The 27,802-nt window shown below is 38.5% G+C and overlaps 1 protein-coding gene across 10 annotated transcripts in view; it reads left to right on the top strand.

Moving 5' to 3' along the window:
* Positions 1–24,858: 24,858 nt before the first annotated feature.
* LOC150090991 (disintegrin and metalloproteinase domain-containing protein 11-like) overlaps positions 24,859–27,802 on the top strand; it is a 1,161,948-nt gene continuing 1,159,004 nt past the window's right edge. For 5 of the 10 annotated variants that reach the window (XM_090373761.1, XM_090373753.1, XM_090373745.1 and 2 more), the window contains exon 1: positions 24,859–25,101. In XM_090373761.1, the coding sequence (XP_090229887.1) occupies positions 25,020–25,101 (82 nt within the window). In that variant the 5' untranslated portion in view covers positions 24,859–25,019. The remainder of the gene's footprint in view (positions 25,102–27,802) is intronic. The other 5 variants (XR_016546962.1, XR_016546963.1, XM_090373783.1 and 2 more) reach the window with 3 other exon arrangements.

Below are 27,802 nucleotides of genomic sequence, written 5' to 3'. Positions count from 1 at the left end.
GATAAGGTGTTTGTATACCTTTTGGCCTCAGTGACAACATCCATCCTTCGCACATTATTTTCGACGTATGACTTTTATATTTCGAAAGTAATCTGACTTGAATGATCGACAAATTACTCCTAGGAATTTCTCCATTATTCAGTGTAACCTTCAATTCAGCTGTGGAAGATGGACGCATTAGCCAAGCCCTGAACTGGTAATCGATCGGATTCATGTCTGGATTTTGGACTGGCTGGGAAAGTTGTTGGCCTTTCGTTCTTCCAAAATGTCTCAAGGCTAGAATTGATGGTTTTTTGGGTTTTTTTTTTTTTTTACACTCCAACCAGCGGTCTGAACCACGCTTCCTTTGGCTTACATTTTGCCACTTTTGTTATTACTGCTCACTTTAAACTCATCCCTGCTTTGCATATTATCACGCCATTCACTGAATTGGGAGGAGGGTGTCTGAATGCTTTTGATAGGGTAGTATCGTACGCATGTGTTGAATCTAAATGTACACATTGGGTGAGAAAATATTTAGGAGTGATTTTAAATTAATAAACTTACTGAATTTCTTTTGCACACTGAATGTGCAAAAGAAATTCAGTAAGCTAGATTTACTGTTCTGACTCTCCTCGACCAGAAGGTTTGTATCTGTTCGTTTTTTTTCATCATATTCTGTACTGATACCTTAGGACGATCTCCAGAGAGCATGTGCGAAGAAGGGAGAAAAAACACTCATTACAGTATGTACACCAAATGCAACAGTGAAGTTTGTAGATCTTTAAATTTTAAATTAATTATTACACTATAAATTACACGATATAAAAACCAATTTTATGTCATGTGGTAATAACCAATAAATAAACCAATTGTTTTTATTAAGCAAGATTTAAGTACAACTACAGCAGTACAGATCATGGAGTGTTTGAAAGAGAAAAATAAAAAATAAGAGAACTGCCATTTTCCCTTACGATTTTATTCATTTGTCTACGAGTGGTTTTAAGTTTATGGGAAAGAAAAGACAAGTTGATTATCCAGAATAATGAAAAATAGATGATATTCTAATACATGGGAGCAAGTGCACAAATGATATTTTATACTGTATTTTTTTAAATTAACGTTTCTTAATTTATTTTAAAAATTTAATCAATTTTGAATGTATTTTTAAATTTTATTTGATTCCTCTGATCACTGCTAATTTTTGTGATTGATTTTACACATGTAAATCAGTGCATCGTGTGCCAGTTAAGTTCTCAGGTGCTTGAAGTTACTGATTTGCAAACTATAGGTGTCGTTCTCTGCAACTTCCAGTTGAGACGAATCGCGTCTTTCTTTATTTTAGCTGTTGAATTTCCACAACTTAATGTATTGGCAGGTGTGGCCCGTGGCTTTTACACGCATTCCATAGTAAGATAAGAAAAAACCATTTCTCAAAGATCGCTGATGATTATTGTGACTTTCGATGACGTCCTTAATATATTTTTCAACGAGCCAGATGAGCTATAGCATTCTGAACAGCGATAAATCACTTGGCGGCTGAACTTTGGCCAGTGAAGGTCCCATAAAGGATGTGGTGGAGAAGGCCCATGAAGTATTCAACACACGCGAGTGACATGCGGGATATTTTAGATTACTTTCTTCTTGCTTCAATACGAAAAGTGCCCGATTGATATTTCAGTTGAAGTAACTTTGTTGAATGGAATTAAACGGATGACCATATATAATTTTTAAATTATATACACGAAATACATATTTTCACCTAGTATAGAAGCGTGGAATTAAGTTTATGGAGTTATTTCTCAGCGATTTTTTCCCTCTTTGTTCAGTAACGTATTGTGGTCTAGGTTAAAATGCAAGAATCTTGTTTCTCCTTTGACTTTGATATAAAAATAGTTTTTTTTCTCAGTACGCTTGCTCTGCTTGTAATGAATAAAACTGTTTGTTCTCTGAATGGAGATCAAGCTTAGTGAAAATTATCTTATCGAATTTAGGAGCAAAATCCTCTCCGCTGGAAATTTTACGAGCTAGCTTGTCACTTAATCTGATTAGGATCGATATTTTTGCATTGCATTTCAGTGCAGTGCAAAATATTTACATATTATTCATTGAGCAGTACATTGACTGATCTCTCACAGAAGAATTCTTCTTTCTACCATATAAGTATTAGTATAAATACAAATTTTAATAGTTACCTGTATGGCACAACAATGAGTTGCATGTGATTCTCTTTTGTATCGAAATATTGAAAATTGGAAAGCAAAGTCCTAGCTTTTCCCAATTCTCATTTTTGGTAGTAGTGGAAAGGCTCCAGTATAACACAATTTTAATAAATCATTTTATTTCTATGAAGCTACTAGCAAGCCCATCATTGCTGGTCGACTAGAGACAGTGCTTATCATTTGTGGTACCTTGATTAACAGGATTAATCGAGTCAGATTTATTGATCTAACTAGATATTTAGAGCTTCTGTTTACGAGTTTATGAAGTAGACAGTTCTATTATGTTTTCATTTGATTTGAAATTCATTTCATTATTCATGAGTTTTCTTAATTAATTGTCACGTTTGATAGCTTATTGCCCATTTCATGTTTGCATTCACTGATGCTGGCAGTCAGCTGTGAGAGGGAAACCAGAACCTCCTGTCCGTTAGTTGAGGCGAGTTCTGTTTGGAGAAGTATTATCTTGTATTGCTTATGGTTAGTATTGAGGTGTGACCTGGCTGTTATTAGGAGAATTAGATGAATTCTAGATTAGTTCAGCAAGGAAGGCAATGTGCTTTAATGTTGAAGTCCAATTCTGATTTGAAGATTGTAATTGGGAATCCGAGTGTGGCCTGACCCAAATGCATATTCAATGACAAGGAATTTTTTCACTGATTGCAGTGCACTCAACCCAGTGCTCCACAATCAATGAACATTAAGGTCGAATGTCCCGTAGGTTAATATAGCGTCTTTGCACATTATTTAATTATAATATTCTTATTGTTTATGGAAGCATTTTGTTTTATTGATCAAATACTTTTCTGCATGTTTTGCTGCGTTGAGTAGAGTATTATTGGTGAAAGCATAGGTCATTCGATGTTGCTGAGGTTAGTACAGCGTTGTCTAAGACGGAAGAAGGTAGTTTTCTGCTGTTTGTATTAATTTTAAGGAGGATATTAGCATTTTAACCTTGGTAAAGGTCCTCACCATTCGTGTATATCTTTTGTGTTGATTGTGCAAAGGTATGTGGCAGTGGCTTTCGAATCCGTAACATTCTGTTAATAAATCACAAGCCCTAATTTTCTGATACACTGTGTAACCTAACTCTTTGTTATTGATCATCGCACTGGCTATGGCGAAGTGTTGTAAATGAATCCGACTAGTCAAAGACGTTTAAGAAAAAAAATCTGAAGATTTTTTTCAAAAAAGAAAAAGAAACTGTTCTTCATTTTGTCACCCGCTCTCAAATCAGCTGATGTTAATTCAGAAACGTGTTATTTAAGCAATCTTCGTATAATACTATAAAATGATGCTCCACACAAATTAATAGCAGCAAATTCATCTTCTAAAGAGAAAAACGCCACCATCCGAAGGCAGCAGGAAACGGGCTCACCAAAGGAATGTGAAGCATGCAGTTGATATCGATCTTCTGAATAGCAGCACTCTGTGACACAGTCGATGTTAATTGTGAGCTCATTGGAACTTCCTTTTCTTATTTTTGCGCTATTCTGACTATACAAAAATCATTCCTCCACCACTATGGAACGATTGCTTAGGTCATAGCCTAAATATATCTCCACTCTGCAGAATTATGTGTATTATGTACCAAGTAAAGCTAAGATACGTGAACAACTCTTGGGTCTCGTTCTTTACTCGATATTACCGTGGATGGTATAAACTTTCTTTGATCAACAAGATATTCTGAGAAGAAATGTGTGTTATCAGAAATTAGCATTTCTAAAGGACGTGACGTTTATTAATCAGCCCTTTAGTTTGTTCCTGGAGGCAGAAAACTATAAATCGATCAGGATGCCCAGCAGAAGAATGCGCAAGCTTCTGGCTTGTCAATAAACCAGGTACGTGATTTGGGTGTCGACAGTCTTGTGTTACCGACTTCCAAATCAATCCCTCAGCTGCACCAGCTGGCTCGTGACTAAGTGTGTGTCTATAATACAAGGCATATTCCGCAATACTAATTAAAAGAAACTATCAGACGAAGTGAAAGGTAAATTAGTCTTTATTCGTTGTCGGCTTGAAAGGCAAAAGAAAAAAGCTTATTAAAATGTCAAAAACATTCATGGCGCAAGTGACAGTTCAGGTGAAAAAAGAGATAGAAAAAAAGATCTCTCCAAGAGAAAAGATAGTTTAAAAAAAAAGAAAAGAAATTCTTATTGATTTCTTTAACCGATAGCACTGCTTGAAAGGTTGTGACATGCGCGCTGCGCAGCAGGCGAACTGAGTTTGAACTGATAGTAGCCGATGCTTATTTTATCACCTATCAAAAGGTGCTAGCATATCCTAGGAATCTGAAAGAATATCTTTTTCTATGTAACTTATCACCAGTTTAGATTTAGTGGTGCGTGCGAGATACGGGATGAAAATGTGTGTAGGACCTTGTATAAATTAATGTCGGCTACCTCTCAGACAAGGAAAATTAATTAGTTAAAAATTAATGGCAGTGTACCTTAATACTACTTGAGAACAGCGATCTTTTTTATGTAAAGTTTTATGATGCTAGCTCTGTTGTACGTATTCATACAACTTTTTGTACTATTTGCAGTCCGAAAATTGCATATTGCAGCTAATTGTCTTAACTCACTCTGACACGCGAATTTTCAAGCATACAGCACTATAAATAACGTATCTGCCTATATAACATTAGCATTGAGGCATATGATCCAAGAAAGCAAGCTTATGCAGCAACAGCCAAAAATAATCCCAGTTCAACGATCCATTCGTTCCAAAAGTTTCCAGTTCTTCCTTGAATTTATTTAAGCTATCAACTTCCACAACAACAACAACAGATGGAAGTTTGTTCCAGCAGTCAAACAACAGTCTTTCTTCAATTTGAGTTTATGCCCACTCAGGTTCGTAATCTGAGCAATAGGAAGAATCCCATCAGCATTGAGCTCGCTCAAACTATTCAAGGTCTTATATACCTCAATCTAACCTTTCTTGGTAAGGCACCCCTTTGTTCTCCTCAGCAAACTTGTTGCCCTTCTCTGTACTCGCTCAAGCAACTCTACATCCTTCCTAAAATGAGGCCTCCAGACCAGACCTGTACGCAATGCTCAAGGCGTGGCTTGACTATTGCCTTATACAAAGGGTTAATCACCTCCTTTTCCCTACTAGCAAAATTCCTGTATATCATTGACAAAACCCCATGACCTGCTCTTTCAGCCTGTCTGCATTGCTCAGAAAACTTTATATCTGATTATCTGATTGTACAATTACTCCCAGGTCTTTCATTTTCTGTTACCCAAGTGTAGTATCACACTGTTTGTACGTTTCTCTGGGGTTACTTCTACCCATATGCAGTACTTTGCATTTGTCAATGTTAAACTTCAGTTGCCACTTCTCAGCCCATCTGCCAAAGTTTTCTAGACCCTGTTGCAGTATCATACTGTCATTAACAACCTTGCCAACCTTTGTGTCATTGACTAAATTTTAAGCACCTTATGTAAGAAGAATTTATTTCCTAGTTAATACTACAACTCTTCCAATCTTTTAGATAATCTCAAAATGTTCATTCTACTTACCCACAACTTAGTATAAATTATGTTAAAAATTAAACATCAGTTCTAATATGTAGCTAAATAGTATAAATGAGATTTCCATCAATTTTTAAAATTTTTTATTCAGAGTTATTAATGCGCAGCATGTGGCTGAATATTAATCGACCCTAATTATGCCTTGTTCGTGTTCTTTCTGTGTGCTCTCGGCTAATCCCTGTAAATGCTGTCACGGAACATATTTGCCCGTCAATTATATCCCACTTCTTTGCGTTCGTTTAATCTCCGTATAGCCACTTATGGTTGATCTTCAGTCAAATACATTTTAATCAACCAATTCATCTTGACTACCAGGACATGAGCTTGATCTTCTTTTAAAACAGCGTAAGATATCGTGATGGAACTTGATCTCTTTTAAATTATTTTCATTTTTACTGTGCCTACAAACGGGTATTACTTTGAAGATTGAACTGTACGCTTACTGAATTACAATACGCATCTTTCATTTCATCTGTATAGGTTTAATAAAGTTATTACCATAGGCTTTGGGCTGCATTGCTTAGATTGTGCACTGGATGATCTCTGAGAGCTGAGTTTCATTCGTGAATAGTCTTGTGGTTATGATCGCTGTATTTTCACACCGTGTGGAAAAAGGTAAGATTATAACCCAGTGAAGACGGGAGCGATTTTTGGCCTAGTTAATTGGTCTCGTGCTAGGGCTGTTATCCCCGTTCCCAATCATTCGAGTTTTTCATCCAGAAGAACAGGCAAACGGACCATAGATGCGATCTCAAAAAACCACATTCAATTTACAAACAAAGTACACTGATGCCTTCTGTCCTTAGTTCCTTTGGCGCAAAAGCAAAACAACAAAAGGCTTGAGGTAAACTGTAGTAAACCATAATTATACATTATAATGTATTCAGGAAAGACAGGGACGATAGAAGGGGTGATGGGGTCATGCTTCTTGTCAAAAGTAGCCTGAGCGCTAAAGGAGCTTTTGATGAGTCAGAAGGTACTTCTGACAGAATAGAATCGGTGTGGTTTGAGTTAGTTGGAAGCTAAGGCATAATGAGTAATCTACAGACCAGAAAATTGCGAAGAGTATGACGAGTCTCTACACGCAGATGAAAATTGCAATCAAGTATGATTTTTATTGTAGTAGGGTTTTAGGAGCCTCAACGACTAAGGCCATGTTTCTTCGTGTATATTGTCTGTAATTGCGTGTATTCAATGGTCGATTTTCTGCTTGCTGGACAAAAACCTGAGTTTCCGGGAGAAAAACCATGATACATTATCCTGAACGGACTAACTCAGCCACGTTGTGAAAAAGGCCCATAAAAATTCCTCACATCATTGGCGGGACTTTAACTCAGATCTTTTCCACTTGGTGTGGGGAGGAGAGTGATTCTACCAACTGTGCTACCCATGAGGGTAGTGTTATTGTCTTATTTTGGGTGTCTGCGCGGGTAGCACAGTGGTATCGTCACCGTCCACCTCACGTCGATGACGCGAGGAACTTTAACGAGCTTTTTCACTCCGTGGCTAAGTTAGTCGGTCTCAGGCGTAGATAGCAAGGTTTTTTTCCCCAGAAACTAGTTTTTTTTTGGTCCAAAAAACAGGCAAATAGACCAGAGGAACACACGCAATTTGCAGACACAAATGCGCGTTTATGTAATCATTTACGGGTAATCCTAATATAATAATTTTTGTCTTATTATGGGTGACTTCAATCTGCCCCTAATTACTTGGAAACTCGCCATTGGGAACAAAACATAAATAAACTACAGAATTATTATTTTAGCCAGTACTTTTGAGAACATACATAGGGTAAGAATATTCTTGACCTCAACATTACTCACTAATCAGATGACATCACAGGGTTTAAAGTATTGGAACCATTGGCAGGTGGTGATCACGCAGTTGTTAGTTGGGAGATTAAGAAAAATGTTGCGGTAGTTAAGGGTAAAGGCGCAGATTTTAATATCAGAAACGAGGACTACGACAGTTTATGACTCTGCTCAATTAATTGATGCGCTACATGGCATAAATTAATTGAGCAGATTCAGAGGGAGGGCGAAAACATTAGAATTATGGAATACCTTTCAATGCAATGATCATGGAAGCCATGAATGCTCATATACCATTAAGAAAATCAAATTGGGTCTACATATTTGTGGTATGGAAAACCAGAGTTTCATGGATTATCTGCTAATTAAGCTGTACTCTGGATTCGATTTCTCGCAAGGTTCGATGCCCATCAGGCTGGTTATCGAACTCGGGGCCGTTCCACCGGCTATGGAACAACAGTTACAGTAGCCACTGTACTATCGTCATAATCCCGTTGCAGTTTGGTGTCAAATACATCTGCTTGCAGTGTCTTGTTTGCAAATAAAGATGTCGCACGGTGATCTCTCAGCGTGCTCATACAATATGCGATGTCAACAGAAGGCAAGTAAATGTCATGACTTAGTTCAATAGATCATATGGAAACAAAAATTAAAGCACTGTTATTTACTTAGCAAGTTTATTTTTATGAACATGTTTGTGATTTAGAACACATAAACACACCTTCTGACGCCCTCGCCCACTCTTTTAGGCATTATTTTAATCTGTTTCAGTGACAACGAATATATCCGATGAGTTATGACCTGCTTTTCTTATCGACGACAAATTCATGTTTACAAAAAGCGGTTTTATGTTGGAAAATAATTTTATGGATTGTCCACGATATAAATGCTTATTAGGCCTTTCTTGTTTATTTTGAGGAATCTTTTTTGAGATTCATTTTACTCTCATATTCCTAAATATCTAGTGCATCTCTTAAAATGATAGATGGTTCTTATTAAACAGCATACAGATATTTTTCTGAAATTTAAGCTGGGCAAGTTCTAAACAGTAAAAAATTCCACAAGAGAATTTTTTTACTGGTAAGATCGCACTCCTCTTCATATCTACTCCTTTTATATTCATCATCATGAACTTGGTCCGGCTTAGGTCTTTTAAGACCTGTTCCGTTGTAGCTCGTGGAGGTGGTCTTAATCTCGCCATCGTTGTCTTGGTTGACCCACATCTCTCTCTTGCCTGTGGTGTTACATTAAATTAAATGTAATTTTATTTGAGCTACATACAGGAGAAGGAAAGGAGGATTATTTATATAAGGTGTAATTAGATTAGCTACGCAATACAGAGGCAAATTGGGGATGGAATAACGATCTAATAAATATATGTAGGAAAGCATTGGTTATTTCTGTAACAGTTGATAATTATTCCACTAAATTCGATATTTTATTCATTGTAATTCATACATTTCAGGACATACCGGAATAACTCAGTGTTAAAACATGAAGTTTCAATTGGTAGAGGAATATGGAAGTTGCAAGGAGAATATGGTACTCTTGTGGGAATATCTAAAAGATTTAAACTGGTATGGATTACGTATATATATTCATTTGCAAGTTTTAAGGAAGTTACTCACGTTAGATGTATCTAATCACCACTTGTCGAAATTTCAATAAAATTTTATCTAGACGTACGTAAATAAATAACTCAAAACTATCCAACACAATGAACGTGTATTTAATGAAAATTATACCAATTTCATATCATGAATAGAGAATTACCCAAGCATTGATAGAGGTGATCACCCCTCACTGCTGTGCATCTCTAACGCTTTGCTCTCATTTTGCAACAAATTTCTTCAAAAAGTTAGTAGACAATTTCCATTCTTTTTGGAGGGGAAATTTTAGCTCGTGGGTGCTCTTGAGGGAGTGGAACTTGCAGTTAACATTGTCGCTACGTCCTCGGCTTAGAATAGGATTCATGTCTGAGAAACTCGCAGTCCACTTCATTCTCTAAATACAGTTATCTTCGCATTTAAAAAATCATGAACCAGCTGAGTCTTATGAGGAAATTACTTAATTTCTTTTTATAGTCTATAAAAAGGAATCGAGGAATAACAGTTGAAAACAACCTTACATAGCACTCATACGATTTCATCTCTACCATTATTTCCCCACCACCAAATTGTCCTTTCTCATATGTTGGAGGGACTGATATTGCGCACCACTTTCTCTTCAGATTTAATACCATCGAAAGTCACTGATGCGGGTAGAATATTGAAATAAAAGAACAGAACTTGACTCCAATGTTCAGTATCGTAATTATGGTGTTCTATGCTCCATGATAGACGGCCTATCTTGTGGAACTGGGCTTAGAAATACAAATCGAAGGTTTTTATCGACGAATATATCCTTTGTTTACATACCTTGACGCTGTACGATCTACTGCTGATGAGACCTGCAAGATTACAAGCAGATAAATTTGTTGTTTAACTGTTAAGGCCAGATATGATTGTCTTACGACATTATAACTATAGGCGACCTTCAAGTTTCCTTTGGTTAAATATATTACTGTCTCCTGGATTTGTTTCCACAGCCCAGAGATGACAGTTCCAGACATATTGCAGCTTGTGACCTTTTCATATGGTTTACCCATCTACATTAACAATGCCGAGAGTAATCCAGATGATATATCCTTGCCACGTTATGTAGTCTTAGAGAAGAAAATCTATCAGTTAGACCTTCTCTCGTCTAGCAGGAATAAAATAAAAAATAAACTTACGCTTGTTTGTTTTATAAGTTGCCTTAAAAGAACACGTGAAAATTTGCATACGATATACGTTTCTCCAGGTTTGCACCTTAGTTGTCTCCAGTTATGGCAAAATGTGTACCTTAACTTTTTCACATGAGCGTATTCATGTTATTGGTTTATGGAGTTGTACTAGGTATATATTTTTAATTTGGGAAGAATATCTCATTTAGGAAAGAGAAATGTTCCCCATTTTGATTCTCGTGGCATGGAACTAACGTACTGGCTTTTCATGACCTTATTTTCAGCTACTACTTTCAGTTATCCTTGTTGATTTTTGCTGGTGAGTATACCAAACTGCTGAAGCATATTAAGTGATGGAAACTCCCATTTTCACAGTGCAAGCAAAGCTTCTGTGTTTAAGTGAATCGCAGTTCTTATTGGCCCCAAATTCAAGTTGTTCCCAAATAGTATATTCTGTTAGTTGGACCAAGGGACCTGCATCAACATTTCTACACCAAGAGTTATATAGTTGAATGTTTGGAATAACTTTTATGTAAATGAGTTGGATTTTGTTGGTGTTCTTTAACTGTATTATGCTTCCAATGTTTTAATTAATTTAATTTCTTTGGTTTTGGTTTTCCTTTTTTTTTTCTTTTTGTGCTTAACCTTTGGATACTTGTCAGGACTGTTACATTTCTGTATGTTAAAAACAAAGATCTAAATCCACTTTACGTTATGGTTTAAGATCACGAACTGAAGAAAATGAATTAAGCAAACTTCCCCAAATTGGATATCCAATACTGGTTTTCCACAAATAGTCTGCCTTCCATTGCGCATTCCACAGACTGCTTGACCTGACTTTGTCACTTCACCTTTCTAATCATATACCACTGCCTCGAAATTGTTACCTAGCAAAGCTGTTTGCTTAAGTACTTTATCTCTTATCTCTATAACTGTCGGTGACGTGCCTAGGTTGTTGAATTCAGTCATGTGCTGTCGTCGTACAATAATCACTATCTTGATCAGCATTACGTTAATGGTTAAATTACGTATCATTGATTGTCAGGTCCTAATAATAACAGGGAAGCGTTCGGATTTAATTTCATATTGTGCTCGCCGGTATATTTCGGGTCTGCACACAATTCAAACTTCATAACTTTTTAAAATAAATATATGCATTTGAAATTGCGAGAGAGTACAGCTCAGTCCTGCTTTAAATAGATGGTATTAGCATATGTGCGAAGGTGGGGGTTTCACATTTCATTTATATCGATTGGTTTAACCAGGAATTCTTAGCAAATTATATCGCCGCACTGATTTCAGAATGCAGACTGTCTACTTGATTTAAAGAAAACTGACAGTCTGCATTAGTTGTGTAGTATCTGTTGGGTCCAAAAAGCAAATTCCGTGCCATCCAACTCAGTGCCATCATTATAAAGTAGTAGAATTCAATAATAAAAGTTAGGGAATATCTGGGACCATATCACTACTGATTCGAGAAATCGTTGCCATTTAAACCTGTATTATCATTTTGTTTGCCACCACCAATTTTTCATTCTCCCGTATGTTGGAGGGATTGATATCAATTTCCACTTTCCAATCACTGTTGTAGGCCGAATCTTGAAATCAAAGAACCATTGTTCAGTATCGTAATTATGATGTTCTGTTCTTCATGATAAACGGCCTGTCTTGCAGAACTGGGCTTTAAAAATATAAATTCAAATACACTATGTGAAACAAATAAATTTATTTGTTAATTCGATTTTTGTTTTTTAATTTCAATTTTAAATGTTATGATAAAATTAACTTAATGTTTTGAATAATATTAACCTACTTAGGAGTCTCTATTATGTGTACAGAATATAAAATTCCTGAATCTCAAATTGCCTTAATGCACATTTATTATAGCGCTGAAAAACTGCGTATACATTTTTCATAAAGGCTGCAGAAAATACTGAAAATGCATTTTATTGAATGCGGAGTTTGTGTGTGTGTCAGAACAGGTTGCTGACCAAAAATCTCTGATACTTTGATGATAAACAAGATGATTGAAGTCTCAGGAATTGTTACTCTGTACATAGCTGCTTTCAAGTGTAGTTTGTTTCGTTAATAATTCTTTTATAGAACTAGATGAAAGGAATTGAGAAACTCAATCTACTCAAACCTGAAAGAAATAGAAGTGTCGATCATAGGATACTTAATTGTTTTACCATATTTTGTACCCATAAATCATGGCGATTTGAAGAGTTATGCGATAGAAAGCTTCGTATTTCCAAATGGGAATTCGATAAAAACCCTGAGAAATGAAAGAGAAAAGAAGAAATAAATATCATCACATTTTAAATAAATGCTAACAATTCAATAGGCGTTGTTGATTTACAGGATACTACTTTATGCATTTCGTCTGTAGAAGGGTGTTGAGTGATAATACAATTATTATTCGCAATGGAACTTCAAGTTGACCGTTATTAGGAGCACGACGTGCGTGTTCTCGTAATACAAGCGATTTGGATATTTTTGTGCTGGCTGCAGCGCTAATTCCCACGCATTCGCCCAGTACTAGATGCATATCCACTGCCTCATAAAAAGGCAGGTATAAAGTGGCCACTCAGTGGTAAATGTAATTATGGAGTGATCATTTGCAGGTACAGCAAATGTAATACTTGCTGTAGATACGTAGAGATAGTGTTTCTTTGCAAATCATTGCGAGAATGGGCAATACGTCACCAGGGCCAGTTGGTTAGATCTTAACCAAATAATATGTAGCCAACGGAGATCCCGTGGTCGGAATTAGCTCTTTGATGGGAGAGGCTGACAAGACTTCTGCAGTGTAACAGACATGTATAGTTAGTAAAAAGATAACAATCAATTTATCCCTCAATCCACCATCTGGTTTTTGGTATCCAAAAACCAGTGTCTGTCGGAACGCACAACATCTATTTTTCACTGATGTTGGATGGGGTATTGCAGCCAACGATCGAACCCAGTTCTACTTTTGTCGTGAAAAGAAAAGATAAAGGTACTGTGCTCATCAACACCAAAACTGGACAATGGAGGATTGGACAAGCGTTGCCTGGTGAGGTACACCGGTTGCTGCTGTTTTAGGCTCATGGGAGGAAAAAATATGGTAAAAAGAGCATATTCTATGGACACATCCTACCAAGTGTCAACAATGAAGGTTGGCGGTGACTGATTAATGTTGTGGATAGTTTTCGTAGTGCACGTTGAGTCCCATAATACCAGTGGAGCAATAGTTGGATGCGCTTGATAGGAAAAAAAAATTCGGCGAAGCAGAAATTTTGCCGACCAAGGCCATCCTATTGGCTGCAGTGTATCCATCTGCGAACGGGTTCTTCTGACAGGACCATACGTATCACAAGGCCTACAGAACTGTGTCTACTCTCTACTCCTGCTTTGCAGGTACTTAACGGCTGTCTGCCCCTCGATCTCTTTCTTCTGCACCTGTGCTTCTACATTAAGCATGTTGTCCCCGTTACGTGCCTTGGTATTACTATCGATGTCACTGTGAATCCTAAGGCAGAGAAAAGACGCTGTTGGAATATTTTGATGCAAAGTTGGCAAGACAGATGGTCCGTTACCTCTAAGGGTCTGGTTGCTTTAAAGTTCATCCCTAACGTCACCTTTGTCACGTTAGAGTCCACTCAGAAATGGTTTCACCTTGGTCTGTACACTCTCTCTGGTCAAGGTTCCATTAATGCCAAACTAGCAACTTTCGACCTTACTGAATCACCTCCCTGTTCTTGTGACGCCGCAGAAGAACAGGGAACATATTTTATACCATTGCCATCAATACCTATATCTTCAACAGAAGATATAGATATAGAAGAAGATATAGTTGTCTGATGGCACCAGGAGTTCCCCCATCTCCGCGTTATGTACTCTGTTTGTGTAGCACAGAATTCTGAGAAGGCCAGAGATTTAAAGTGTGTGGGGAATGGACAGATGTGTGGTGTTGTGTGCCGTTGTTCTTCTGACCGTTTAGTTGTTGGGACCCACCGTTACCGCACTTGGCCCCGGGGAGGCAAGCCAGGTACCCAGTAGATTTTTTTGTACTCTGGCAAGCCCTGCCACCTAGTTTCCAAAGATTTCAGTGGCAAGGGCCTATGCCAAAAAAAAAAATAAATAAATAAATAAATAAAACAGGGGGTTAACGCTAGAATATAAAAGCCCAAGAGAGATTTATGTAAGCATGGTTTAAATTTGGCGTTATTAATTGGTAAGTTGTGTGTGGTGTACACTGGGAGTTAGACAGAGTAGGGGGAGACTGAAGGTTGGGGGGAAAGAGAGAAGTGTGGGGACGATAGAGAAGGAGACCCCAGAAAATCAGGGAGGCAGGCCTATGCCTCACCAGGCAGAAGAATGGGGTGGCAGGGGGAGGGAACAGGAACCAATCTCCTCCCCCGGACCGGGGAGGAGAGTAAAAGAAAATCAGGATAGAGTTCTCGGTTTGATTACTAATGTGGCTTGTGGCAGAAAAGCTGCTGGTGTCTGGGTTTGGAGTTTTGAGAGGGATGAGGTCCCGGTTGATCTTGCCTGCAGATTCAGTTGCAGATATCAGCCCGATGGAACTTGGATGAAGGAAGTGAATTTCAGTTCAGTTGAGCTTCGATGAGGTTGGCGGTTGATGCTACTGGAGAGGGGTGCCCATAATCTGTCTCAAGTTATTGGTCTTGGTGGTTTAGGCTCCTTAATGTTCTTCGTCTGTTGAAGACATCCTGTGAAAAAGTGGCGAAGTATTTATAATTTGTCATGGGTAGGAGTTAGTATATGTTCTTTGTATATTCTTTAGTATATATTCTATGTGATCAGATTTTATCTCAAGTCTTCATAGTCAGGACAGTCATACATTATATGGTGCCAAGATTCGTCAGTGCCACAGTGGCAGCGTGGATCATCTGTGATGCCCAGGGACGTTAATTTTTCTGGTATCGACCCATGGCCTGTGAGGAAGTATGTTATGTACAGGCCAGGGGAAAACCAGCTTGAGGCTTTTGGGAACGTAAACGTTACTTCAGGGATGAATTTCTTTGTAATTGTCCCTTAGTGGATGTCGTCCATTTGTCCTGCCAGGCCGGCTGCAGGTGAGTGAGACGGCGCCTTTTCTCTGCCTTTCGATTGATTGCAAGGTTGGTGGTGAATCCAATGGTGGTAGTAGAGATTCCTTTGGACAGATGATACAACATGTCGCATCTAATTACTTCAAGGTCTAGAGGGAGGACTCCAGCAAGGACTTGGAGAACTGGAGTGCTCACCGTGCAGCAGGCTCTGGTGATGGTAAGTAGTATTGCTCTTTGAATGGTGGTTAATTTCTGATTTGTGACAATAGTTGCCCAGTGATACTAGACCCCTGCAGCATATGAGGTGGCTAGAATAAAGACTGCTTTGTAAAACAGGGCTAGGGTACGTCGGTTTAGACCCCAGTCTAAACCGACGTGCCCTAGCCCTGTTTTAGTGTGTGACCCTTGACACCAACGTTGTGTAATTTCTTATCATCTTTTTGATATACTGTTGGGGTGGGAGGAAGTACAGTTGTGAGTATAGGATTACACCAAGGTACTTAAGTTGGGTGCGGTGCTTGATGGTTGTGGCATTGATCTTAATCTGCGGTGGTCTGGTTGAGCTTAGATTCCCTTTCATGTGGATGCTGGAAGTTTTCTCAGTCAAGATTGCCAGGTTGTGCTGGGTAGCCCACTCCTGGGGTAGCTAGAGTGCTCGGTTAGCAGAAATTTCAAGCTAAGTTCTTGAGCTGGCATGCACAGAAAGGATCAAATCGTCTGCATACGCTTGGGACTTAACATGCTCCAGATCTTGATTTAGGAACTCATTCAGGACCATGTTCCAGAAAGTAGGACCGAGACCTGTGGGCATCCCTCTGTGGATCTTTCTGATCACTATGGAGTAGCGAGTCTCTACACTGACAGATCTGTCACATAGATAGCTTTTAATGCAAGAGTAGAGATTTTGAGGATTTGTGCTTGCCTGAACCTGCCAAGGACGCTCGGCCACCAAAGTGAGTCGAACGCCCCGGCGAAGTCGACTGCAATTACAAAGAAGTATTTTTCAGGTATTGAGCAGATGTTTTCAGGTTATTTAGTGCGTCTACTGTCAAGCGCCCCTGACGGAATCTATACTGGTTGCCGGCCTGTAGGTTTATGTTTGTATTATACCTGTGAATTCTGAAGAAGACGAGTCTCTCAAAGAGTTTGCCGAGAACAGTTAGGAGGGCGATTTGTCTGTATGATGTTGGCTGTTGTGGCGGGCTCAGCAGTAAGTATGGCTTGTAGTCTGCTACTCTTCTGACAATCTCTGGCTCCAGAAGGTCAGGACTAGTTCATTTTCTGTCCTTGGGTTTCAATACTGCTCGATGAAGTTTCTCCAGGGTGAAGGGCTCTTCGATTTCCTACGTGGTTGTTATTGTTATTTGGTTTTTAGGAGCATTAGCAACTAAGGCCATATTGCTCCTGGGATATGCGGTGGTCATTCCCTGAACTTTCCGCATCCTCCGTATTTGGTGGCTCACGGGCTCGAACTCCGGTATAATCAAGAAGCATGTGCTACGCACTGCTGCTCCTGCCCACCTGGCTACGGAGGCGCCTCCTGCTTGGTGTAGAACTCATTGGATGCACACAATTCGGTTTGTATTAGTGTGAGGTCAGAGATTGGTGGCTGGAAAATGGTATTCAGTATATTATTAATTGACTGTTCCCACTGTGCTGTGAGAGTGGGTGTCAGAGTCTCTGTCCTGGGGAGTTTATTGGTGATAATTTTATATACAACTCCCCAAAGGTCGGTATTCCCAGTCGATGCCACCAGATGCTCCCAAGATGTCCTTTTCCTTTGGCGGATTAGAGCCGGATAGGTGTTCCTGGCTATTCTATATTGTTGTCTCAAGACTTCCACCTCTAGCTGTGTTCATGATCTTCTTATTCTTTGGAAAACTTTCCTTTTACTATTTACTTCTCTGCGGAGGCGTGGCAGCTCTGAAGACCGCAGGGAACAGCGCTGGGGAGGGATTTTTTTGTTTAAAGGTTGTGTGGTACAGGCGTATGTAATGACCCTGGTAACAGTTCTCTGGTGCACTTCTGAATCCAGCAAGTTACAGTCCCCCCGCCGGGAGTTGCATGACAGAGATGTCCTGAGCTCTTATGAAGTTGTCCCAGTTAGCAATATCTATTTTAAATCTGTTCAGTGTGAGTTTGGGATTCAATGGTTGCTGTTGGACTGGATTCTAGACATTTGGAAGCTTATGGCCCGGTGGTCCGAGGTGGGCCAGGCCTCCTGGACAAATCAGCCAGAGATGTAGCCAGCCATCTGTCTGCTAGCCAGGGTGTTATCAATATTTGATTCCCAGAGAGTGGATGAAAATGTTGGCAAATTGTGTGGCCTATTTAATATGGTAAGCTGTGAATTGGAGATAAACTCTTGCAATCCTGCCCATTGCGGGTGCCTCTATGGTCATCAGACCAAGCAAACCATGCAGGAAAGTGGCAGTTTACATCCACCCCCACGATAATTTTCTCATTGGGTAAGAGGGCCGCTTTGCTTTGCAGATAGTTTATTGTTGGTAGAATATCCTGTCCAAGCCTTTTATATATAGAAACCACAAAAAAGGTTCCAAGGGGACCTATGACATGCAGGCACACTGCCCAGGATGTGTAGAGACTTAGTTTGGTGGTCGTGAGTTCTGGGTCCCTGACTACAATTGCCGCCAGGGAGTTTTGGATTATTTTGTATGCAAGTGGGTAACCCCGCACCTGCTTGGCGTGAGTATAAGGTTCTTAAAGGATCATGATGTCGATAGTTTTCTCATTTATAATTACTTTTAGCTGGTCTGGAACTACCTTGACCCGCTGCGCATTAAGTTGGATGAATTTGATCTGTTGAACTGTTTAAGGCGTAGGTCCATAATCGGTTCTACTTTGTTGTGCTCACTTTGCGGTTAGATAAACTGGACAACTGTTTTCTCTTATTGAGTGCTTATGAGGAAGTTTTGAGCTTTTCCAGTTTGTGCAAACAGGCTCGATGGTTTTTGTTGGGGCAGTCCTTATGCTGATGTCCCTTCTGGGCATAGTGCCCAGGTTGACTCATCCTGAGTGCAGGTGTGTGTGGTGTGGCCAAACCTGCAGCAGATGAAACACTTTGGGACAGTCACGTGTTCTTTAAAACGATGGCTGCCCCCAGTCTATATATATTCTGTCTTGAATTTTTATTGTATTCGAAGCTGGGGAGGGTTAACTTCACCACGCAGTTGACATTATTATCTGACAGATTTTTTATGAAATTTTGGCTTAATAAGCTCTTCCGGGGCCGAGTCAGGATGAGACGCTTGCAAGTGAAACCCATGTTTAGTCTCTAGAGCAAAGTTTTCAGCACCCCCCCTCCCCCCATACTTCTCCTTCAACCCATGCACGGTAATAAGTACTATAGGTTTTTATACCTTTCGTGTTTGAGGTTTTCATAAAACAAAAAAAAAAAAAGGTTACGGTAGTATAATTCCTCGGTGATTTGCATGGGTGTGGAGTCCTTGCTGACATCAAATATGACTACCGAGGAGCCTTTTTGTTTCGGTTGTTCTGCAGTAAGGCCAAGTGTCGAGATGGTAGGATTTTTATGACGTCTTCTATTTCTTTTGATGTTTCAGTTTCGATCAGTACCCCAACATTTCGGGTCTTCCTGATCGATTTAATTCTTGTAGATTTAAAGTGTTCCTTCAGTTTATTGACGACTGTATTCTTGACTTCCTCGCTAGTCTTAATTTCTTGGTTGCCAATAGGTTTTAGAATAACTAAATTTGGGGTTTTTAGTAATGTTTTTCTTTTGGTTGTCGGGCCAGAGACCTCATTACTCGGCTTAGTAGCGGTTCTCAGCACATCTGCGTACGAACGAGGGCGCTGTTGCATTTGGTTTCCTCTTACCTCCATATAATCCTCTAATTTGGCCGCAGCCTTCTCGCATTCGATGAATTCAGCAATAAGCATTCCATCTTTGACCAGATGGTAATTATCATTCCTCTCAGGGCTGTAGTTATGTGATTACTGGAGTCAGTCATAAGGTCCTCCAGTTCCGATCGGAAAGCCTCCAGTAGTATCACTGTCCCCGGAAATGAGCCGGACTTCCTGAGCACCAGAGAAAATTTCTAGTCTCTGCAAGAATTTGCTCATCATGCTTTTGATCCCCTGAGATGCTTTCTCATTCAACTATGTCATACCTCCTGGCCTTCCTAGTGGAGACTCCTGCTTTTTGGCCAGTGCAGGATCAGATATATGTATGTTTATAAAGGCACTATATATATTTCTTTTTTTCTCTATCTTTTCGTTCTTTTTTTTTTTTTTTTTTTTGCTCTGATATTAGAGCAGTAAGAGCTGGTAAACCAGAGGGTTGGGAGGGAGATCGCGATACATACGTAGTTGTGGCCTACTTCCCCGTGGTATAGACGAACACTGGGCAGGCTTTCCAGGTGATCACCTGCCTGGTGACAAAACGGCCAGAAACAACTAAACAACACACACTTCACTAACATAATATTACATACATTTCTGGCCTTCTTTAGTGCCCTGTAATCATCACAGTGTACAAAGACGGAGTTGGACTGACATTCAGATGCCGTCCTACATAAGATACTACACATGTCTTCATGTATCACAAGGCCAGATTTGTCAGAACTGGTTACAAGAGGATGAAAGTGAAGTCAGCCTACTTCCCGAGCTTCACCAGTCACTATATCTCAATTCTATTTATTTATTTCAGTTTATTACCACTGGAGTGAGGCGGAAACGAGCTGTTCTCGGTAGAGATCAACAGCTATCTAATTTGGAACAACTGTAGTAGGTAACAGCATCCCTGAGGCACGCGTTCAGTACTTCATTGAGTCCATGTTGCTACGAATCCCTTCTGGTCTCAGGGCAAATTTGGCACTCATTCATTTATAGTCGACTCTCACGCCTTAGTATGCCACAAGCTTCATTTTTTTTTAATTCGTGAATTAAAAAAAAATGAAGGGAATTAAAAATGAAAAAATGAATATAGTATTCTCAAACGATGCGAGTTTTTTTTGCTGAGAATTATGCCATCTCATATATTAATGTAAAAAAAAAAAAAGCGTGTTGTTGTGAAAACTTTCAGTCCACCACTTCTGAACCGTTCTTCATATGTGCATCGCTTTGTATTCATAATCGATCTGCTAGCCCATCTCTGAACCCTGTCTAAAAGTTATCTTTTTTTCAGGTAGTCTTCAGATTTTAATATAATGTTCCTAAAACGGTCTAGTCATCGCTCTATAAAGCGGGATGACGACGTCCTTCTCTTTACTAGTAAAGGCCCTATAAATCATAGACAGAACACCATCCTTTCTAGCCGCCTTTTATACTGTATAAATAAAATCATGCCAGATTGAATCATAACACCTAGGTCTTCTTCTTTGTGAACCTCGTTTAGTTCCTCCCCCCCCATAACTCATGCGTGATTCCAGGATTTATGGTCCCCATATATTTAGAAGCATTAAAATTTAGCTGCCATTTTTTGACCATGTATAAAACCGATTCAATATTAACCGATATGTTAGTAATTCGTGCCTGGCAGGAATTATTAACAACCTTTCCCACCAACAAATCGTCAGAAACTTTGATAGCATACATTGGATACCCTCGTCAATATCATTTATGAAAATTAGAAATGGAAGGGAACCCAGCCGCGATCCCTGAGGGACCCCACTAGTTACTCAAGTCCACCCTGAAGACTGACTATTTATTACATCTATCTTTTTTAGCCAGTCTGAAATCCAGCATCAGATCTTACCAGTAACTCTTTCTATCGTTTTAGATACTGTCCCTTAATGAGAGACAGCATCAAAAGGGATTCACTAAGGTTCAGATATATAATATCAAAATTATTAGCTGCATCCAACTGATTAATGACCACATCATAGCTAGATTGCTCATGAATAGCCTCCCCTTAACAAACCCATGGTGAGATATATTCAAAATAGCATTTATAAAAGTCAAACCCACTGATGTATAGTTACCTACCCCCTCTTTAGCATCAACTGTGCGGACTTGCGGGATATATTAACACTCCTTCGGATAAAGGGAAACTTCTTTGCATAGTCGAATGGCACAACTCATTAACATTCAGAACGGTTTGAGACACCCACGTGAGACTTTTAGATTACAACTCAATATATATCATGTTCCCCTGGAGCTTTGCCCGCTTAATCTTAGTACCTTTTATAATAAGCGCCCTCTCAGAGATCATTAAATTATTTATTATACAGCAGGCTGATTCCGTAATATTCTGAAGAGTTTTGACCTTTCTTACGACTGTAAATATCGATGAGAAGTATCCGTTCAACACTTCCATTTATTCTAGGCTTTCTATTGACCTTTCTTTTGCAATCAGTAACATGCCTAATGGAATCATTCTCTTCTTTCCTGCGTTCACATCTGAGAACTTGCTCTCGTTCTTACTCTCTTTGCTAGTACTTTCTCATAATCAGCTTTCTCCAGTCTTACCTCATCAGTGGTTTTGTTACATATTCTTTTACAGTACTCATACAAATCGCAGTCACCTGATTGTAACTGCCTGTGATCTCAAGATGAAAGACATAGTTGGATGTTAAGAAAAGTATGTGCAGCTTTAGAAGTAAAGGTATTCTTGCCTTTATAAAGGGTATCTTACCTATATAATTCACTACACCTGTGCTCGTGATGCCATAGTTATCGCAAACTATTTTCCCTCGGTGTTGTCTTTTTGTTATCCATTCAAATCCTAGGCGTTCGACCCATTGCTTTATTGTTGTTTTATTCTTCAGGATATGTTTTTATCTTAGTGAGCCAACAACTGGTAAAAAAAAGTGTACTCTTATGCTTAAGTTAATCCTGTAACTGTAAGCGGATTTGGCTTGAAAAATATTAGGACCTAAACACCAACCTGAAACCAGATTGAATTCTGTTGATTACAGGATATTGCACGACTTTACTCTGTTATATTTGGAGTTATCAATAATTAATCCTTCGAACTCTGAATTGTACATCTCCTTTGGCCTGTTGGTTAAGTTTGCATGCGTTCTGTCGGCCTTGACTAAACATAATCAATCACCCTTAAACTGACTGCATGCCCATTTCACTCAAGACTAATCAAAACCTATAACATTCAAAACTTAACTTTATTGGTTATGTTGTCGTAGTTTCTATACTCTCTGGGTATATACCAGAAAAACATTAATTGCAAAATCTGTTTGGATTCTAAGTGAAAAGATATTGTTTACAATAGATTTTAATTCCTCATAACACCTCCCATTTAACATAAACTACAACATTATCTTTGTGGAACATTGCCTGCCATTTTATGACGCGAATGGAATTAATCATTCTTTTAACAGAAGTTTTGAATTGGGCAAACGATGTTGGCTTCTGTGAGTATCCGTTTGTTGAATGGTGATTATGTTTTTCTGAGATAGGAACTCGTAGTAGACCAACCCATCATTGTAAAATTCTTCCTAAACAAAGCGATCACACGCAGACTTTTCAACAGGAGTAATTGGCCCATTGAAAACCGCAAGGTCCCCCTCCATAATATTGTATACTCTTGAACGAACAAAGTTATCAGGGGTGTCACGTTATCGCCCTTCTACAAGGTGCATCCACAAAAACTATCGGTCTAAAGACATGGTTAATAGTCATTAAATTCAACTTATAATTTGCCCTTAATGTGTCACCTCAGAACCTTATAAGTTCCCTGGTCTTATCAAAAGATTTGAATTTTATTTTCAGTCAAAGCTGTCGTAATATTATAAATGTAACTGATTATTTCTACAAAAACCAACGAGCATATTACAGTAAAATCTGGAATAAAGTCTAACACATTAAAAGGAAAAAAGAGACCATTTTATTGAGAATTTCATCCAGCACTAGTATCAACGATCGCATTTATCTTTAAGAATCCATGCAAAAAAGAGTGATATTTCTTTCTTTATTGAACGCCTTGCAGGACTACGGTATCCTTTTACCTGTTTTTGCTTCTAGCAGGTTTCAAACTTCGTTGATAATGATAGCCTTAATTCTCATAGCGGAACAAACTTGCCTTTGCAACGAGTTGCTATGTATTGCACTGCTTTCAAATGCATGGCTCGCTGATAAGTTAATTGGCCATTTGTTTAAGAGATGAGCCTGCTATGATGGCCTGTTCAGGACTAAGTGGTCTCTAGTGGCGACATGCAGACAAGAGTTATAAAGCAGTTGTTCGATGTGAACTGTCATGCGGTATGCGAAATTAGATTTTTAAAAGATGTAATATAGCTGAAATATCTGTTAAAAGTAATGCAATGCAGGGGCAAGTTTTTACATACTGTGATAATTAAGACCATTGCATTGCATTATCCAAGCAATTTAAATCCTGCTCGCAAATCAGAACATACAAGATATTCATTATATTTACGGATGTAAATAAGTTCAGTTGTTTATGCTTTAATATTCATTGAAAAGTGCTCCTCTAAAACTGCTCAACTAGCAAATACATAGTTCTCAATCCCCAAGGATTGTGCCCGATTTTACAGAGTAAAATCGGGCTTTAATTATGAAAGCCTGTGTCAGCATCATGAGATAATAATTGCAATGAGCACTGGAGTGCTCTGTCAGAGTACTTGAGTTTCATATATATTATCAATAATACCATGATTTCCTTCATTGTTGACTAAAACTGCATCAAGCAAGAAATAAAACCATCATCGTCAACCATTTCAATCCACTGCAGGATGAAGGTCTCTCCAGCAACTTTCCAGTTCATTCTGTTTTGTGCAATGGCTATTGGTTTACTGCCCACGAACCCTTGAATTTCATCTGTCCATCTCCGTTGTTGGCTTCCAGGTTTTCTTTTAGCTCTGAAACATTTTCTCTAAAAGAGCTTGACCTTTTCAGGTAGTAGATTAGTGTTGCTTATTGTATTTCATATACATAAAATATGTTTCGTTTTCGCTGCGTGCACTATGATCTGCAGAATTGCAAATAGAGCATTTAGAACTCCTCTGTGATTTAATGTTTAATTCAATGTCCCTGCAATCTATTTGCAAATGAATTCCATTTACTCGCTTGTATGACTTTGCAAACTTCTGACATATATTTTTCGAAGGAAGGGAATTAAAAATTGATTCCCAACATTTTCGCGTAATTAAAACGCCGCCGAAGAAAACTTTTCAGACTTGCACAAACTCGAATTGTTGATTTCTGAGTAGGCCAAACAAGGAAAAAAATGAGAAAAAGAAAGGGAAAAAAAAAGCGCTCTTATCAGGTGCCGTAACAGCGCACTCCCCACGATTCAGTTATTGAGGTCAGAAATAAATATCCCATCACGCAAATGCTACCGATTAATTTATTATACTAATAGACGTAATGAGAAGTATAATAAAAATATTCGACGCATTCTTCAATTTCTGATTTGGGTATTTACGAACTTAAACTACGAATTGGGTGGGCTTTTTTTGTTTTATTTTTTTTTTTAAAGCGACGAAATGCTCAGTTCGAGGTATTTATCCGCCTCGTGAGGCCGCCATCTTCTCTCTGTCTCTCTGCTCCCGCGACAGCAGGAAGTGCAGGGGAAATCAGAGTAAGTGGGTATGCCTGAGTAGTCGGCAGGGAGCCGGGCTGCGGTGGCGGAACGCGCTCAGCTTGGATCGAAGTGACGGCTTCATGGATCGGAAATACGCAATGGCCACATAACCATGCAGTGGATTTGTCTGGTAGCGGCTATCTTTTGCAGTGGACTGTCGTCTGGTGTAGGCAGTCTGGCCAAAACAGAAAGAGGTAAGTTTCACTTTGGTCTTCCCTTCTGTGGCGTGTCTTTAGCGGGTGTCGATGTAATGATCTTTCGGCAGGTACGCGCAGCCGAGGAAACCAGCGGTGTGAGGCTCAAACGCCATCCTAGATTTAAGCCTAACGAGGCGTTTGTCGATACATTCTTATAGCGAGATGGTGTCGGATGGCCTTCGTCTCTTCCCAGTGCGTCATCTTCTCTTCCTCCTCTTGATCCTCATCTTTTTTTTTATTCTTGAGCTCCTCGTGTTCATTAATAAGAAATGTTGGCAAATTGGCAGCGGTGCATTCGCATCTTATTATTAAGACGAAGTTAGACTTCAGTGCAACCTTCTGCTTTCAAATAACGAAGAATTTTTTTCTCGTGTACGTATTGGCCTTTGCTGCAGTTTTAATTTTAAGATTAACCCTCGTTGTTACTGCAAGATTTATATTAAATAGAAAACAGAATAACCCAAAGTCTGTCAAGCTTAATAAACATAATCTCCCATTTAAATTGTTTTCAACCGTTTTTCATTTTTAGTTCGTTAGATCTCATCTAAAGATAGACGAATTGTTAAAAATTGACTGTACTCCGTTTTATCTTGTACAATTAAAGGCAAAAACCCAAAGGCATGTCATTTAAAAAGTCAGTTTATTATTCAGAAATCCATGTAATAGAAAAGTATCGCAATGCGGAAGATGGATGCAGTTTTTTTTTTCTACATCTACCTTTGTAATTTAAATTTAATAAAAATAGTTTCCACCAACAATAGCATAAATATTAAAATTAGAACCGATAAAAAATATAAGGAAAAATAACCGATTTTATTCGCTTAACATACATTAAATTGAGAACAGTTTATATTGCTCTCAATTACTAAAGAACAGATAGGTTAATTATACCTAGAAAACAAAGACCAACGTACCAGATGCATAGTAGTCGCACAAACTGAACAATTCCCTTTATTATATTTAGGAAAAACTTTTTCGTTTAGGCAGGATTTTTATATATTGTTAGATTAATGATTTTTGATTAAATCCCTCCATTGTGTTCAATATGCAATATTAAGTCCACGTTATTTGGTCTTTGCAATCAGTCTGGTTTAGGAATCTTTATTTAGAATTAGGATTCCAATGTATCTGTGGAACTCGCTGTAAATGATTCAAGAAATTACGTGTTTTAGACGCAGAAGAATCGTATTTTCTATGTCTAATTTAATTAAATGCGCAGTCTTTCATTCTATCCGCTGGCCTTTATCGACATGCTGCTATATACTCTCTCTTTCAAACGAGAGCATAAGATAAAAATCCATAAAACACCATTGCGAACGAAATAATGTGATTACTTCTTTCATGTGCTCTTCTATTTTCGAGAAAATGGAACTTTTAGAAGAATTAATGTCATCGATATTTGTAAATTCTGTTGAAACCGTCTGGATTCAGCAGTTGACAATCTCTCATTTAAATCTTAAGCTAAGGGTTTCAATGCCTCACCAAATCATCGCTTAGAGTCCTTATTTTCGGATTAGTGGAAAGGAATGATATTTAATGTATTTTTCTAACTTATGAGTAATAAAATAGAAACATCTTACTTCAATGCATGTACACCGAATGTTTCTTTGATACCATTTCAAAGGAATTGTTGTAAATGTCAGCAGAGGCCTGATAATACCATTTCAATTTGTTAAATACGGGTTGAGAGAACTTCGCAAACAGTTGCTTCGTGTGATTTAATATTGTGGAGCAATAAGTGTATAATAAATACTGATACAAAGTGGGATATGATTTGAAAGTTATTGCTCTCTTTCTTTGTAACTTCGCACTTTTCAGAATACTAAAAGTTTATTAATATTTAGCTACCATTTCTGGTCATTTTAGAGTGGAGAGGAGACTATCGATTACGAAAATGTGGAAGACATTTCGAAGAGATATTTAGCAATTTATGAATTTACCTCGAAGAAGGGGAAAGGGGCGTTATTAAACTTTCAGTTTTAAAGCATGAATTTAATAAAGACGAAAGCAGTTATAAATAACATACAGTGCATAATATAACTGTGCGCTGTAAAGTTGTCTGATATCTTACAGTCGCTTCAAGAACACTGACACGGTTTTAAGCTGCCAACCTCCATAAAGATGGCCATGGTAATAACGGAATGAGTATTCATTCACTCCTGTGACCAAACTGCAGTTTCCTCACAGCCATTATGACTTTTATGTTTGAATTTTATGTTTATTGTAGCACTGAATAGTAGGACACATCTTCCTTTGTACAGTCAAAAGATAGTGCACTCCAAGTACACCACCAAAGCAATGTTTCGTTGCTTTATCGACTTCCATGGAAAGTGAAGCACTGGATAACAGAAATAAAACAACGATCATCATAGTGCAAATCCATTCAGCGTTACATTTTCATTTTCTTTAGCACTTATTCCCTCCATCATTTAGAGAAGTGCTGGGGCGAAAGGTGGATATCACTTTCGACATTTGGTTTTAATGAACTTGGATATTTCTTTATATGCCCGTTATTTTCAGCTTCGGCGCATAAAAGGTATGTCTGTAATTTGTGAAATGAAACTACGATTACACCGGATGGAAATGTTAAACGAATAACTGCAGGTTTTTATCTCAAATTAGGCTCGTTGCATTTTAATTAATATTTAGGAAGAAAGATAATTTGTAGTATAGAAATAAGTGAAATAGAGGCTTATAA

The sequence above is a fragment of the Mastigoproctus giganteus genome, chromosome 1 (assembly GCF_048544385.1).
Source record: "Mastigoproctus giganteus isolate SK-2022 chromosome 1, ASM4854438v1, whole genome shotgun sequence".
Lineage (NCBI taxonomy): Eukaryota > Metazoa > Arthropoda > Arachnida > Uropygi > Thelyphonidae > Mastigoproctus > Mastigoproctus giganteus.
Note: the sequence above shows the minus strand (reverse complement) of the source record. Positions and strands in the feature narration are given on the sequence as shown.